The sequence below is a fragment of the Bacillus rossius genome, chromosome 1, assembly GCF_032445375.1.
Source record: "Bacillus rossius redtenbacheri isolate Brsri chromosome 1, Brsri_v3, whole genome shotgun sequence".
Lineage (NCBI taxonomy): Eukaryota > Metazoa > Arthropoda > Insecta > Phasmatodea > Bacillidae > Bacillus > Bacillus rossius.
Genome location: NC_086330.1, coordinates 237,473,968 through 237,492,430, shown reverse-complemented (window position 1 = coordinate 237,492,430; position 18,463 = coordinate 237,473,968). Strand labels below are relative to the sequence as shown.

At 36.8% G+C, this 18,463-nt stretch overlaps 1 protein-coding gene across 3 annotated transcripts in view; it reads right to left on the bottom strand.

Moving 5' to 3' along the window:
- The window catches only part of LOC134527386 (integrin alpha-4-like), a 155,716-nt gene that overhangs the window by 14,074 nt on the left and 123,179 nt on the right, over positions 1-18,463 (bottom strand). For all 3 annotated transcript variants that reach the window (XR_010074179.1, XM_063360034.1, XM_063360033.1), the window contains exons 20-22: positions 18,077-18,299; positions 14,836-14,932; positions 8,039-8,186 (exon numbers count right to left, since the gene is read on the bottom strand). Coding sequence is in view for 2 of the 3 variants with exons in the window: in XM_063360034.1 (XP_063216104.1) it covers positions 8,039-8,186; positions 14,836-14,932; positions 18,077-18,299 (468 nt within the window). In the remaining variant the exon portion in view is untranslated. The remainder of the gene's footprint in view (positions 1-8,038; positions 8,187-14,835; positions 14,933-18,076; positions 18,300-18,463) is intronic.

Below are 18,463 nucleotides of genomic sequence, written 5' to 3'. Positions count from 1 at the left end.
TGTTTCTTCTATCACTGTGTCTCATTATAGTACTTAACTGATATCTTAATTTAGTGTACTTTTCTCTTAACAAATACATATTTAAATTTTAATATATAAAGTTACCATTACAAAATACTCATATTAAAATTTGTGTTGAAATGTTACATATGTTTTATTTATGATTATTACAAGCCATGGACCCGAATCAATATTTTTTATTTTATTTAATTAACCTCTCTTCTTTATTAATTTCGGTAAGTTGGGAATATTTTAAACACTTGCTATTTTGATTAACACTTTAATGTGTTAATACATAATAAACATAGTACAGTAAATTTAAATAACCCGACATGTCTGCTGGAGCTTTTGGGATACATAACCACTGAAAGACTTACAATCATAATTAGGGCCTGGAATTTTTCGCTATCGCGAATTTTACGAAAATTCGCGCAAATTTTGCATGAAAACGCGAAAAGTAAGTACATTTGCGAAAACCACAACATTTCTATATTACACTGCGAATATATCCCCGAAAAGTACCATTACAGTAGAATGCCGCCGATGCGACCCCCCTCTGATGCGTCCATTCCGTTTATACAACCGTTTTTTGAGAAACAGTGAAAAATATGAGCAGAGAAAGTCGAAAATTTGAGTTAAATCGGCTGAAAAACAAGTCTGTTACACTTTGTTGGGCGCTATGTGATCACGTTTATCTTGGCGAGAGCTGTACTGTAAACAGGCAGGCATACAAAAGACGGCTAAAAATAGATACCACCCCTCTAGACTGTCCACACAGCAGTGTCTAGCCTAGCTCGGCCCGTCCATTATCGCACGAAAAGCAGCTGTGGTAGCTTCTGCGAGAGGGTAAGAAACTCGTCTGGCCAGGCTGGCGGTAGCGGCGGCTTGACAGGGACGTGGAAAAGATAATTGCTTGAGCTGTCAAAATAAACATCGCTACCCGCAAGGGCAGGAGCGCATCCTGTCGGTCTGTCGCTGTGATTATCTACTCCAAAAACAAGTCACAGCATTTCAGAATAGCATTGTTCTTATATCTTTCGTTTATAGCCAAATGTTTTCTACCTGATCCACACAAGTTCCTTCGCCACGTTTTGAACGAAAATAACCAACCACCAGACGGCTAGCATAGCCGAACTTGCGTGACGCGAATTCACTTAGCGCGTGTATTTATCGGAACCCATTGTTCGGGGTATGCAAGTCCGAGGTGTAATATGAATTTAAAAAGTTGTCTTTTTTACACCATAGACTATTTGAATATGAAATCTATGCGAACAAAGGCGATTTTTTATGTATTTTGATTTTTTTTGGAGGGGGGGGGAAGGGGGGGGGGGGTGGTAAAAAATGGCCCGAATTCTCTATTGCGACCATTCCGTTTATAAGTCCGTTTTTCCGGAAACCGTGAGGGGTCGCATAGCGGGATTCTACTGTATTTGCAGATCACTAATACTCATGCAAGGTTAAGTATCCTTAAACCCAAGTCTTGTGTTTCAGCATAATTACCTGATTTTTACATAAACCGTGTTAGTGTATGGTTTTGATGCTCAAAATTGATCTCGGGTATAGTTCGCACTAAGTTTCTTCTCATTTGTGCGCCGGGGTTTGTTCAAGTGGCAACCCCGTGTTCCTCCACTCCATTATGCCAATACTGTATTTATTGAATGCAAGCAAACTCAAACTTTTGCACTCTACGAAAAATAAAAATATAATAATGCCGAATTCTAAACTACCGTGCACACTTGGCCGGATATGAGAACGTGTTAATTGCATTTTGCGAAAAGTGTATAAAATATTATATCAAAGCAAAAGAATAACCTAATATCTTGTATTTATCCACGTTGCGTCATATACGGTAAAATGTAAACAAAACAAACTTCGTTTGTCCAGGTTAGCCAACATAGCTTCTACTAACCTCTCACGTAAGCGAATGCTTCCTTAATGAAGATCATACATTTCTCAGACTGTGAGAAGTTTTGTTTTGTGTAAAGCTAAACACATATGTTAGCGCCTAACGAATTTATCTTACCATAGTTGTTTATTTTGTGTAACTTCATAAATAGAAAGAGAATAAGCAAATAATGATTTTGCGGGTACGAAATTAGTCTGCGCAGCGAGACTGGGAGTGTGCCGGCATGCGTGACTATCATGCAGCCAGCATCTGTTGTTGACGCTACGAGCCGCGACAGCGTTCCCAACGTAGTGGCATTCCACTGCTGATATTTATTCGCGCGCCAAGTTTAGTTGATTGTTTTCGTAACAACCTGTATGTAGTATGTTGCAACATATTTCTGTCTAGAGTTTGAAAATGCCGAATAATACTTTTGAGTGCTCAAAACCGAGCATATCAGTATCAGAAACATGGGTTTTATTGTACTGACAATAGCACAGTGATGTGTAAATTTTGCAACTGTAAAGTTTCATGGAAAAGAAAAGATTCCATTGACAAACACCTAAAGTCGGCTAAGCATGTGGCATCGGCAGCCGAAAACAAAAGAAAATTTGTAGTTGCAAACATCTATAGCAACATGTCTGTTTTGTGTAACTGTTTTGGATTTAATTGGCTGTTATTATGCATATTAGTCTGTTCCTAGTATACATGGATTGTTTATTAAATATGTAAACTATTATATTCAATAACTGCACAATTTAGTCAACATTTAAAATACCGGTAAAATTTCCATTTCATAACGAAAATACCGACTTTAAACCACCGCTTTTCTAATTTGAAAGTACCGCTTTTTGCATACTGAAAACATCAAAATTTTCCAGGCCCTAATCATAATACATACATGTCACAGTGTACGGAGGGGACACAATATGATTCAAAACTGAATTGAATATGTTAAAGAATTCAAAATTATTCTCAAATACGAATATTGAATTATAACAATAAAAATGAGAACATGAATCCAACTAAAAATATTTTTCCACATTATTTAACAAATACATATGGAAATTAGACCAATAAAATTAAATTTAAAGGTTGGTTAGGTTATGATTATGATTATGCAACTAACCTAAATTAACCCAACCTAAACAACCAACCTTTCATGTCACTTCCTATTCGCCTTATTTTCCAGAACCTGCTACTTCACATACTGATCTATAAAACTGCAAAGTACCACGAAATATTCCCAAATTAGTAATTAAATGAGCTAGTATTTACATACCGTGTTTTCTCGTATCATCGTCGCACACTTTATTCGAAAATCAAGTTTGAAAAGTATGGGTGCGACGATTATGCAGACAAAAATTTTTTTTAGGTAAAGTTATTCATAAAAACCAAACTCGTTCATGGAAAGTACGTTTATTTAAAAAAAGGTAAAGTATTCAAGAGCACGCCACAATCTATATTAATAATTCTTAAACAAAAACCTTTCTTCAACTTTAAATAAAAAAACCAAAACTCTAACGCGAACGCAAGCCACTTGAATCCGACGTGAACTAACGTGTCGTAGTACACACTTGCCACGAAAGAATGCGGGCTATCAAATGCAGTTAACTCGGCACCTTACAGAGAGCGCGCGTTGCATCCAATCGGCGAGATATCGATATTCTACTACGTGTGCACGCTCTATACGGGAAGCAACATAACCAAACATGAATGATGCGCTGGCTACATTTTTATAAGCAGTACGCCGCGGTAACGCAGACAATCAGATAAAGGAAATACCGTTTAAAAAGTCTTTAAAAGAAAATTTATACGTCAGACAACTTTGTATTTCCGTTAATTAAATAAATAAGTGGTAATAACCGAAATTAATTTTTAGATTATACCTACACCGCGGCGACGCAGATGATCTGATAAAGGAAATACAGTTTAAAAACGTCTTTAAAAGAAAATTTACACGTCAAACAACTTCGTATTTTTCCGTTAATTTATTAAGTGGTAATGACCAAATAAATATTATATTTCTACTTTAAAATACATCGTTTTATACGGAAAAGATACCTACACAAAGCGCTCGGCATCTACTAGCGGGATCAAAAACATCATGCGACGTTTACGCGAGAAGTTTTTTTATCCCAATTTTGTCAGCCTAAAATATGGTTGCAACGATTACGAGCGTGCGACAATTATGCGATAAAACACGGTATTTAAAACCTAATTATTCACGGGTTTTCGTAGTTAATGGCAGCCAAGTAAACTGTATTTTAGTTCAGCAATATTATAAAAACAATTTCTGGTAATTTCATCTGAAATCCAAACTCATTATTTACGTTTTTTAAATTATCGTTTGAATCACGTCTGTTTCGACATACATATAAACAGCAAATAAGCTGATAATGTGTTGCAAGATGTTGAATCAATTGTGACTATCGATTTCTATGGCATTGAATTCATGGCGGTTACCTTTTTTTAATGGTCATTACAATGGAGTGTCCATGTTTTGTAGTGTTGTAGACCATGGTTGTTGAAGCTTGTTTATTTATTTTTTCCTAATTATGGTGCATGTGATAAAATGAATACAAATTTTTATTTTAAAGTTTGAAATCACTAATATGCAGTGTTTTGAATCGTTCACGCAATGTTTCCATGACTGTTAATTGAGTTTTGAATCATTCACGCAATGTTTCCATGACTATTAATCGAGACAGTCATGGGAAAAAAACAACTTTTAATAGTCGTTGCATGCTTAATACATCGCTAATTGTTAATGTTTATGAATATTAAATCCCATTAAAACATCAAAAAAGGGTATTTATAACACAAAAATGACTTAACCTCAACAGTGAACGTTAATTAGGCTTCTGCGAGCAGAAGATTTTCACTTCGAGTCGAGCTCGAGCGAGTTTGCTAAAATACTCGCGAGTATCGAGTCGAGTTCGAGTTTTTTTTTAAAGTTTATTGCACATAAATTTACTGTGATGGAGTAATAAAATGTGAGAACTTTTGAGAAAAATATGGAAATAAAAAAAGAAACCATTATCATTGTTAGCCTACTAAATAGATAGACCTACATTAGAGGTCTGCAAGCCTAAGAATTTTACTTTGAGCCAAGCTCGAGCGAGCTTACTTGAAAGTTCTCGAAGCTTGAGCTTTTGTGATACAGTTACACTTTTGGGAAATTATTTTTACCTTAAACTTAGTAGGTATAATGTTTGAATAAAGTATTAAAATGAAGTGGGCTTATTAATTTTGGGTAACTATTTACAGAGTGCTTTTATAATTTGCACTGCTAGGAAAAAAAACATGTTTTCCATTGAATCTAACCTGTTTCCATTGGTTCATTAGCAACTGATATCATCCAACTAACATAACCACAGTTTACAAGTACGTATATGTTTGTGTAAATGTAACATATCTTTGGAATAATTTCATCCTTGTCAATTTTTCTGGAGTCCTTACTGAGCTTCAACTAACTGAGCACCAAAAATCATGTTGTTTGAAAAGTACATTCACATTGTTTCAACATTTCCACTTTTCAGCACAAAAATTCTGAGAGAGATTGTCATAGAGTATTAAATTCTGTTCTTCAATCTATCATGCAGAAAAATAATTTGTTCTGCACGTTCAGGAGTTAAATTAGCTCTACGATTGGAGATGGTGTTTACAGCAGATGAGAAGCATTTCTCGCTGGCAACCTGTGTGGCTGGAATGCTTTAGTAAAATTGTTGGTAAATATGTAGAGTCGCGGTATATGCGGAAAAAAAATGCTAAAATTCCGAAAATACTTTTATTCTATGCTCTTTCACTTCCTCTTTTCAAATCAACCGGCGGAGATAAGAAATTCCAAATACTTTAGGAATATCGAATTTTTTAATTTTCATCACAATACCTGGGTATTCATGCGGCGATCACCATTGTTTCTGGTTTACGAGTATCTATTATGTTTCTTATTGGACAATTTTGTCACGTGACAGTTCCGTGATTGGCCAGTATTCAAATGAACCAATACGTGATTATTTATTTATTTATTAATGTTCCGTCGGAGGTATCGCGACGTAGGTGAACGACTACATCATTTCCTTCTAATGGCAAAGGAAATGTACCCGCCTCCAACTTAGGTGGGTTTTTAACGTTTCTAATTTTAAAGTCTTATTTTTTATTTGGATATTGTTGCGCAAGTAATAAGTAACAAAAATATTTTACGTGAGTTGTTAATGTTCATCATTTGTCCGGGTTTGTTAGGTCAGGTCAGTTACATTATAAATACTTTAAAACTAAAGAACCATTGAAATTAATTCACATTATTTTTTATGTCCGCTTAGTTTGAAAGTATTAATAATGTAACTGACCTGACCTAATCGACCATTTTATTTATTAAGCATTCACGAACATACGGCAAAATAACAAAAATGGCGTCGGTCTAATGGTTGTACAGGTGTTGTATTGCAAAATTAAAAAATTCTATATCTCCTAAAGTATTTGGAATTTCTTATCTCCGCCGGTTGATTTGAAAAGAGGAAGTGAAAGAGCATAGATTTTTAGCATTTTTTTTCGCATATACCGTTACTCTACATATTTACCAAATTGTTTAACCTCAAAATTAGTGTCAAATATCTGTAACTTGTCATTAAGTTTAATCAATTTAAAGTAATAAAAATAGAAGCATTTTACTTAATTCAATTTACACTTGCAAAAAAAACTTACGCACAATAAACCTACATGGAAATTAAAGTCTTTTTCAATGTCCTGTAGTCTGAAATATGTTTACTCATGTCATCAAATGTAGAGCTGTACTGAAGAAGCCGATTTTGCCAATATTTAGTTGAATCGGCATTTCTGCCAACTTCCAATACTCTTGTTAATTTTCGGCCGATATTACTGAAAAACGAAAGAGAGACTGCCATAACCTAAAAATCCACGAGTACCCTTTTCACTTTTCGTAGTAGTACTGCATTCTTTCAGATCACATTATTTCTTAGCAACATGTGCCAACCGTACATATCAAGATTTAACATCCTTTTTTTTTCAATAATGTTCTTTAATTTTAATATGTCCTAAATAAATACATTACCATCACGGTAAATACACATCTCGGTTATTACGGCAACTATAGTGCAAATGTGGTAACTATCATGCTTCTGCAGTAGTTATGGTATCTACAAAGAATCTTTAGTTCTTTTTATGGTAATTATCTTAAGATAACTATTGGAATTGTACTGTAGTTATGGTACATCATCCATATTTCTTCGTAAGTTGTTGTTCATTTGTCTTTTCTTCATATTTATATTTACGTGCGCCATTACTGGCAGGAACTTTCATAAAAATTTTAAACGGGACTTTATATCACACATTTAATGGCGTAAATGATGAGACCCCGGACAATTTAAACGCTTTTTACAGTAAAATGCGGGAAATGTTTCCGCATAAAGCGGGAAATACTTCCGCATAAAGCAGGAAAGTGATACATTAATGCTATGCGGAAAATTATAGAAGTAAAAAAAATTAATCACGGAAATTCGTAAATCCCGGGTACGTAAAAATGATGTGTTCATGTATACGGTCGATCATGTTACATTATAAAGTAAAGGATAATAGTGTTGTAAGACTTTCATTCCGATATAATGAGAGTTTTTTTTTCTATAGGTAGAGTGCAAGAAAAGCTCGCTCGAATTTCGAGTTGTTGAAAACCACGAGCTCGAGTTCGAGTATTACTAAAAAACTCGACTCGAAACTCGAATTTCGAGTACTCGCAGGTGTCTAACGTTAATACAAAATAAAATCACAAGGTATGCTATATGAAATATTCATAAGCAAATGAGTATTCGTTATTTCGAAGTGCTAATATTTGAAGTAACAATATTTGAGGTCGAAACAAATGAAACATGAATAGTTTATTATTCATATTCATATTCAAAAATTAAATATTTGCACAGTTCTTCTCATAATGTATAGATAAGGAAAGTTTAGAGTTGATAAAATGTGAGGTGGTGCCCGAAAAGTCTACCAGTATAATTCTAGATGTACTACATATTGCAACACTACCAATTTCACCTACATTACGGTGTAATTCAAACCACTCTGCCCAGAGACATGCCTTATGCTGACAAGCTACCGAGGGAGAAGAGGCAGGCTTGGGCAGCAAGGACTCACCTTGTACATGCCGAGTGCAATCAGCAGCAGGATGAGCAGTCCGGCCAGGATAGCTAGCAGCAGGATCCAGGGCTCCACTTTCTCCGCTGCCACGTCCGCTATGAGCACCGAGGTGGCTCCCGTCACTGCCACCAGCATCCCCGGCTCACTGAAGCAGCGCAGTAAACAACCACCGCTAAAGTTTCCGCTACTTTGCACACAGGTACAGCCTCCCTGACCACGGCTGGCTATCGACCACTCGGAAATCAAACTAGGACTCGTGAGTTCTGAGTGACACAACTGCCAGCGTCACCTCTCAGGACAGACCCAAACAAGCTGAGCTACACTAACCTCTAAACTAGTCCTCGTTTCTTTGGTTCCCGAACACCCAGTGTATAAAGATAGATGCTAGAGCGATCTATATTTATTTTTTACTACATTCTGTTTGTTCACTTTTAGAGCTAAAATGCATTTTTTTTTTTAGGTCGATAACATGCACGCAGCTAGCCTGCGCGTTGAAATCTTTGCTTCTGTGGCTGCCTGGTAAACTTGTAGATGTATAAGCTAGTGTTATAACTTATAAGTATGCATCTCTTGGAATGATTTTGTTTGTTCACTTTTATTACCAATATTGAGCACCAACAGTAACTTTTGTCAACATTCTGCCCAATAAGCAGGTTAATTATTTTGACTAGGAGTGACAGATACCATGTTTTCTCGCATAATCGTTGCACATATTTAGACAAGGTGATTTATAACAATTAAAATAATAACATTTAGCATTTTGAATTTGAAATTTAGCATTTTGTAGCATTTTTAAAAACAAGATTTAGCCAATTCTCTCATTTTACATTACTGAAGAAAAGTATATTTTTAAAAAGCAATAAATAATACACATATTAAATATTAACAACCACAGAAATAAAGATCTAACACAACTACAAAGATAGCCTATCTTGGCAGGTTTCCAAACAACCTTTTAGCACTAATGAGTGCAATAAATTGAATACTTAAAACTACAATAAATATTTTTTAGCCGTGTTCATGGCCATTGTTGATGTAGAGTGCACAAATAATGTTATTGAAACTCGTTTTTTCAATTTTCGCCTTCTTTTGGTTTTCGATCATGCCAGAAACCGTTGCTTGCCGTTTTACAGACTTTTTTTCTTCATCCGATTTCTCGGTGAATCTTTTTTGCCTGACGTCCCTCAGATTTAATGTGCTTTTCAAGTACATATTTTTTTTTCCACTCCAGACGGCGTTTACATAAATTGCACATTAAAATATTCATATCACTTTCGTAGAACTGTTCATTTTTGTATTCATTTATGCGATCGCGAATGGAAATTACGTTTCGTCCCATTTTTACCATGAGAAATAACAGTATACAACACATTCATGAGTATGCACGTATTTGTAAACACACCACCTTCCACAGACTACACAAGAACACGGCTTTCACGTGAAACACAGACAGAATATGGGCGCGGCGAAGCAGAGATGTCGCAATATGGTGGCCTAAAAACATGTACTCTACAAGATGACGGACACTCTTCCAGCTAGTAGTTCTTTGCTTTGTTTACAATCGCGAGGCACGGATGGCCATTTTTTATTCAATATTTACGAACAATTGTGTTGTGAATGACATGACAATAAGATACTTGTGCTGAATACGCCATAAAATGATGGTTTCTTTTGATACTGAACTGAAACGAAATACAATCGGTAAATAAATTGTGTAGAGTGAAGACGAATCTACGTTTTTTACCTTGATTTTGCATTTATCTCGGAATAGTCTAGATTTCGCATTTTATAGCGGAAAAAATATAATTTAGCATATTTTCGCATCTATTTCGCGAAAACGAAAAATCACCATCCCTACACATATTTTACCAAAATCAAGTTTGAAAAGTAGGGGTGCAACATTTATGCGAGAAAAAAAAATAAATTTGTTAGGTAAAGTTATACAGGATGTCCCAAAAGTAGTGTACCCATTTGAAACTCAAATAAACCAGGAACCATAGTAGTTATAATTGTTTTGTTTGTTGCAGATTGTTGCAGTGATATTGGAGATTCATCATGAATAGGTGGAGCCCGAAAGAACGTGCGTCCATAGTTGAATTTTACTTCACGCATGGGCATAGTGCTGTGCAAGCCCAGCGGGCGTACAAACGAAAATTTTATGTTCGCGCCGCACCATCAAAACACGTCAATAAGAAGATGCATGCAACATTTCCGAGATAATGTAAATGTTGCTGATAGACCCAGAAGTGGACGTCCAAGATCGGCGCGAAACGCAGCCAATATTGACAATGCCCGCACATCAGTGACAAACAGTCCCAAGAAACCGCTTCATCGTCGTTCTCAAAAACTTGGCATAACGAAATCTTCCGTTACACAGAATATTAACTGCTGACTTACACACATATCCATACAAAAATCAAATTGTCCAACGATTATTGCCTACCGACCTGCCCAGAAGACTGCAGTTTGCGAATGAATTTCTTCAAATGGCAGAAGAACCCAATTTCCATACGAAATTTCTCATGAGTGACGAAGCCCATTTTCACCTGAGTGGCTTTGTCCATAAACAGAACTGCCGCATTTCGGCGACTGAACACCCGGAAATGATTCATGAAAGACCCCTCCATGAGCAACGTGTTACAGTGTGGTGGGGGATAATGGCACATAGTGTTTTCGGCCCTTTCTTTTTTGAAAATGTTGACAGGGTGGCCATCACTGTAAATGGTGAAAGCTACCGTGTCATGTTGAGCACATTTCTCAGATCATTATTGGCTGTGGAAAATGACGAGGTCTGGTTTCAGCAAGACGGTGCAACCTGTCATACCGCTCGGCTGACCATGACACTTCTTCAGGAGATGTTTGCAGGTCGGGTCATGTCCCGTAATGGAGACATTAACTGGCCGCCGAGGTCACCGGATCTCACCGCCCCCGATTTCTTTCTGTGAGGTTTTCTCAAGGACAGTGTCTACAGAAATAAACCACGGACACTTGCTACCCTCAAAGACAACATTCGCATGGCATTCCTCGACATTTCCCAAGAAATCTTGGCGAAGGTGATGCAACATGTAGTGCTAACGATTCGTCACTGCCAAGATGTAAATGGTGGGCATATGCCCAATGTTGTTATTTATACGATCGCGAATGGAAATAACGTTTCGTCCCATTTTTACCACGAGAAATAACAGTATACAACACATTCACAAATATGTACGTATTTATAAACACACCACCTTCCACAGACTACATAATAACGTGGCTTTCACGTGAAACACAGCCAGAAAATGGGACTTACAATTGAAGCGAAGCAGAGATGTCGCAATATGGTGGCCTAAAAACTTGTACTCCGCAAGATAACGGACAATCTACCAGCTAGTTGTTCTTTGCTTTGTTTACAATCGCGAGGCACGGATGGCCATTCTTCATTCAATATTTACGAACAATAGTTGTTGTGAATGACGTGACAATAAGATACTTGAGCTGAATACACCATAAAATGATGGTTTCTTTTGATACTGAACTGAAACGAAATACAATCGGTAAATAAATTGTGTAGAGTGAAGACGAATCTACGTTTTTTACCTTGATTTTGCATTTATCTCGGAAAAGTCTAGATTTCACATTTTATAGCGGAAAAAATATAATTTAGCATATTTTCGCATCTATTTCGCGAAAATGAAAAATCACCATCCCTACTACTAATAAGTTATGGAACAAAAACCTTTCTTCAAATTTAAATAGAAAAACAAAATCTGTGACCGAACGCAAGCCACTTGAATCTGGGACTTGAACTAACGCGTAACTATTATCGCACTACACACTTACCACGAAAGAGTGTGGGCTATCAAATGCATTTAACTCGGCACCTGACAGATAGCGCGCGTTTCATGAATCGGCGAGATATTGATATTCGACTACGTGTGCGCTCTCTATACGGGAAGCAACATAACCAAACATGAATGATTCCGACTAGCGCTGGCTACATTTTTATAAGTGGTACACCACGGTGACGCAAACGAACAGATAAAGGTTATAATGTTTAAAAAGTCTTTAAAAGAAAATTTACATATCAAACAACTTCGTATTTCCGTTAATTAAATAAGTAAGTGGTAATGTCCGAATAAATATTAGCTTTCTGCTTAAAAATACATTGTTTTATAAGGAAAAGATACCCACACAAAGCGCACGGAATCTAATAGCGAGACCAAAATCATCATGCAACATTTACGCTAGAGTTTTTTTTAATCCAAATTTTGACGCCCTAAAATATGGGTGCGACGATTATGCAATAATACAGGGTGGACTGTAATGGTGACAATACGGCATGGCAACAAAAAGACATGCGGATATTTTGCAGTCTAATGAAGTTATAAATTACTTCAATGAGTTAGGATTGGATCTTTCATGTTTAGAAAGTAGAAATCAATTAAGAAGGTGAAACAAGTGATGGTGATTAATAAAGTGTAAAAATGTAAAATCATATGTAAAGAAAATTGAAACTTCTTACGTGTGGCGTTAAGGCGGTGATTAACATTTAGTTCAATGAAGTTCATATAAGTACTGCTGGCATCACAGGTAGTATCATCTCAGAATCCACAGAGATAGAATTTTTTGAGTTGTTTCTCACTAATGATTTTGTAAATACAGTTGTTTTGGAGACAGAAGAGAAAAGTTATTAGCTCTTCAATTGGCTTGCAGTATTCTGAAACAAATTTAGCCTCAACTTTGATTTATAGCAGTTCTGCAGAGCTCCTCTCCTTTAGCCAAGTAATACCACTGTTGTTATAGTCTGATGAATTACCAGATGATGCAAAGAACTCAATGTCGTCATCAAAATAGCTGCAAATGTAAACTACTGAACGGAACCACGAATTCCACCTCGTTAAAACTGGCTCAGGGAACACCTTTACTTTTCCACTGGACATTCCATACTTTTTTGATATTTAGGATAAGTAGTGGTGTTTCCTTTTCCTGCTGTTCAAAAATGCCTTCTTGATCTTTGCCACTGTTATGTTTAACAGTGTTAGTGAAGTCCGTCTTGTGGGCCCAGCATTGCAAATTAACTGCATGTTCCAGTAGACCAGAAAGATGATTGAAACATTTTGTCATATAAGAAGCAGAATCACTCACTATGGCCTTAACTGAATCAAATCCAATTCCATACTTTGCTAGGGTATCCAAAATTGTTTTTGAACATGTTGCATAGTTTTCAGCATCAAGTACAGTGGAATCAACTAGCTTTGTGGTCTGGTTACTGGCTGGTTCCAATTTCTTAAAGAGAATGTTGAAAACACATCTTCCACCTTTGTCAGTTGTTTCATCACAAAGGACCCAAATATCTTTACCTTCAAACTCTTTCTTAATGTCATTTTCAATTTTTTCACCTAATTTGGAGATACATATGTTCTACGAAGGGAACTAGTGGAAGGAATATCCCCACCTCACATAATATTTTATTTTATCCAGCAACAAAATTTTCTGTCTAACTTTTCAAGTGGTATGTTCGCCGAAATAAATGCTTCTGTGGTTTCCAAAATGAAATTTTCCCTGTCATCTTTCATCTCTTTCCAACTATAGCTACCTCTTCCAGTGTTGCAAGGCGCTTGTTGCTGGTACCGGGACTACCCAACCTTACTTTAATGTGATGTTTGCCTTGCACATTTTAGTCAACAGTGTCACGTCTTTCATGGTCCACTCTACAATTACATCATTTGCAAAACAACATTTTGTTTGAGGTATACAGCCCTTCAGATTTGAACTCTGCTGCACGCGACTCGGGGGTGGCTTTAATTTTTGGCAACGCGGTAAAGAAAAACACACTCAATACTACCTCATGCTGCATGAGGAAGTATTGAGTGTGTTTGCATGAGTCATATACAAAGATCCAGGAAACAAAACAATGATACAACCTCCACAGGTACAACACAGAACACACTATAAGCAAATACACATCTTTATGGTATTTGCTATAAGCACCAAAAATAATAGTTTATGAATGTAAACACGAATTTGACGTGTTGATTTTACTCCGTGCAGTAAATAGTGGATTGATCACTAAATCGATATATCGAAATGTGTCACAATCGCACAAATGTATGGTTAATATTCCAATATCAGTGTGTTTTGGAATCAAATGTTCCACTGTTATTTAAAAATTTATTTAATTTTATTTCACTTGGGTCTCTGTTTTTAAAAAATTCAATCTCGTTATTTACGTAACGTTTTGGGTAGTTTAGAACACGTTCTCGCTGGAGCATTGCTAACAACATAATTGTCAAGCAGTCTGGCTATATACCGCTTCGCTGGCCATAATCTTGACTGAAGCCATGATGGCCGCCGTATTTACATTTTAATTGCCCAAACAAAATATAATTTTTATGTTCATAGTATGCCCAACATTGTATTATTTACTTAACATAAATTATTGGCAATTTTGCATACATTAAAAATTTTTGTGTGCATTATTACACTTAAAAAAATTTGTTCATTATAATCGGTAACTGAATCGGTATCTGCCGATTATTGCTCTCATAATCGGTAATCGAATCGGTAATAGGTAGTCATATCGGTGCACCACTACATAAAACCTTAAATAACCAAACGGCAGGGTTGTACAAGCTACAAAACATTAAACAGGTTACATAGTATAAATTTTGAATTAAGCCATGAATTATTAACAAAAATAGTTTTTCAAACATGCTATTCTGGAAAATGTTTTACAGCTGTTTGATAAAAATATGATGAGAATTCGATATCACGCGATTTACTAGTCCCTAAACTTTCCACTAGATAGTTACCTGCTTCTGTTTCGTTCAATGGAATTCTCTGGAAGTGTATAAATTGCTCTCCCCAAGCTTGACAGTTCAATATACTTTTTCTGACCTAAGACTGCATCTGAAACAATGGTAGGATCAATAATCACTTCACTCATATAAGACATGAGACATGTTAATATTTAATTGAAAATTAGAGATCTAACTAACAAAAACTAAAGCCCTAGGCCAGGGGTCGGCAACCTTTTGAGTCGGAAGAGCCAAAAATTACAATTTACAAAATTTCAAAGTTTTTAAAGAGCCACAAAAAATTTTCTTGCCAACAATAAATAGTACTTGCATAATAAAGTTTTTTGGATAAAAAAACTAATCTATTTATTCAAAAGAAAAATTTATTCATATATAAGTAGTGTTTTTTCACAACAAATTAGATAATATATATGGTCTTATTAGATAACTACTTATTATATTAGTAAAAAATTAAAACAATTAAACACTTACTAACAGCACAGCCCGTAAGTACTAGTAAAACGAAAACCTCGGGCGGATGACAAATTGATAATTTAACTGCTTGATGACATATTGTTTAGTAAAATGTAACAAGCGTGGAAAAAAACCAGGCTTACTACTGGTTTGTAATAAAAAAGTATTTTCTGTATAAACGACCTGGTGACGCAGTATTTCTGGAATGGAACTAAAGAGCCGCAGCTTCACATCCAAAAAGCCGCATGTGGCTCGCGAGCCGCAGGTTGCCGACCCCTGCCCTAGGCTGTTGGTGGGCATGTGATAAATAAAAATAAAATTAACAATTAGGGATGGGCCGGTCGAATCCTCGAATCCTCGAATCCCACCGAATCTCTAGTATGCAAAAGATTCAAAATTCGAGGGAAAAGATTCGGGATTTGAGGAAAAATATTGATGTAAATGTAGTACTTTAAAAACTTAAATGCTTACAATTTACTTGGCCTGTTTACATTTTCCTTGGAACACATCCTATTGAGGTACAGTAGAACCTCGTTAATATGTGATGGTCAGGATCGAGATAATCACAGATTACCGAATTTCATGGACTAGCGATTAAAAGCCCGGAAGGTCTTGTCAAGCGTCTCAGACACCGGCGTGCAGCTGGGTTAAGGCCAAGGTCATGTGACGTAACATCTCCGTAGGCTTACTGCGCCTTGGCAGCAGATGGATAAAAAATAGTAAACTCCCGATGTTAATTGGGACCCGCCGATGCCCGGATAATTGAAATACTGTAAAAAATAAAAATAAACCCGGATAATCCGTTCACGGTAACGGCCCGCCGTCTTAGAATTAGAGTCTCGGCTTAAAAAAATACAGCACTGCCTAGCCATTAGTTCACAGCCGAAGAGAGAAAGATAAGATTGTGCTGACCTTGCACCCCCCCCCCCCCCCCCAACCTACAGCCGAATGCCAGCCAGACACGGCACTCGCCAGGCGCTTGCCGTGCGTTGGCAGACGGGAAGCAGAAGTCAGGACATCCCCCTCAAGTTTAAAGAGTGACAAATGTGACAGCTGAAAGGGGGCGACACAAAGGGTCGGTACAAACAGCGTTGCAGAGTTTGGCGGCCCACGCGATGGCTTGCAGTGTTTGCCCCCCCCCCCATGGCCCGCATGACGTTAATTTTAAGCGCTGACAATTTTTACTTCTCTTTTTTTTCTGCTCTTTTAAATCGTCCCGGATTATCCGATTCCCGAATTAGCGCATCACGGATTAACGAGGTTCTACTGTATTGTACTTTTAATTCGTTATTATATAAAAAAATTATGAAGCATGTACTGATTTGGGAAACTTACTTTATATTCATGAACATGGATGCATTGTCGCTACATTGGCATTAAATAAGGCATAAATCACAGATGTATACTCAGAATATGCTAAAAAATAAAATAAAGCACATTTAGGATCTAGACTAGTAATATGAATCTTGTTTTTGTTTTTTTTAATAACTTAACCGAGAAATCTGTTACTTAGTAATACAACAGTTACAAGTTACGGTCCCACATGTAGTAATAACAATGAAATAATGAATGACAAAAATTAATACATTATACAATTATTATTTTAATCGCGATTCAATTTTAAATATTCTGATACACGTTCTATTTATGAATTTTTTTAGGAACAAGTTTGGTTTGTGTAGACTACCAACATTAAAATATGTATTATCTGAGAATTCCATGATGGCCAACCAATGAATTTGTCAGCCAATCATTTTGAGCAACACAAAAAATAACTAATATTAATATTAAGAATTTTAATGAGTAAACTAGAGAAAACACCCCATCACGTTTTACTTCGGGCATATTAATCACTATGCTTTAGTGAGGCTTAATTTTAAAAGACGCACGACAATATTTCTTATGGCCTAAAACCATTGAAGCCAAGATGGCGCCTTTCAGTTTCCATTAAATATTTCAAGAAAGTGTTTACCTTCATTTGGGACTTTAAACAAATGTCAAGTTGGTAACTACAAAATATTGTTCCGTCGGATGTTGAATTTCGTTTTCCAATTTCCGTGGATACATGAATCACTGTACTCACAGATAATGCCTGAATGCCTTAAATCCACCAAGTCGAATTCTACAGCAATTGATGAAGTGACCAGATTCTTACGTGATCCTACAGTTAACCCAGAAATAAACATCCTCAAATACTGGAAAACTCAGTCTGCGTGTTCACCCAGGCTACATAAACTGTCCAAAAAATATTTGTGTTCACCACCTGCAACAGTGTTCTCTGAACATTTGTTCAGCACTGCAGGAAACATATGTGACTAAAAACGGAATCGTCTTGATCCAGACCCTGTCAAAATCCTTGTTTTTTTAAAATAAAAATTTAAAGGGTTAAATAATTCTGCATAATGTTTAATTTTTTCTTTCGAGATTCGAATTCGAGAAAAATGGGATTTGAACCATCACTATTAAAAATAAAATTTATAGTAAACTTATTATGATGTGAACCACCACAAATGTGTTAGTAGCAAGCGGTAGCCACATGTACATTGTGGATCCAGACTTACTGAGTCACAGTCACCACGTTGTTTCACACTGCCTTCCAGCCCCAATGGCAGGCATGTGTTTCCAAGTGCAGTCACATACTAATTACTCATATAGCTCTCAGTCAAAACATACTGATGGATACCATAAACATAAAAGAGAGATGAAACATAGTGCACTGTCACTAATATTAGTGGTATCTGCCTTGAACCTGCAATAGCAACGGAAGAGCACGGCTACTCACAGAGGGGGGTGGGCAGGGCACGCATGTGAACAGACACCACCGCCGCGGTGCGAGTGGTGGGGAATGGACCGACTCCGTGACACGTGACAGCCACGCAGCTAACCGGCTGCTGCTCGCAGGACAGCAGCAGGGTCGTGTTGGTAGACCTGCTGCCCTCGGAAACCGTGCTCATCACCGAGCTCTGCCGCCACGTACAGTTGAGCTGCCGCGCACCAAGCTGTCCCTGCAACACGATCACACAGCAGTCAAGTAACGCTAGTCATGGACACCAGGACTGCCGTTCAATCCCGACACACTGGATACATTTCATGAGGATCACAAATTAGCGCTTGGTCTCACATGCCGAGTTGGTTATTAACTTTCTTGTCATTACTATTGTTTGAATCT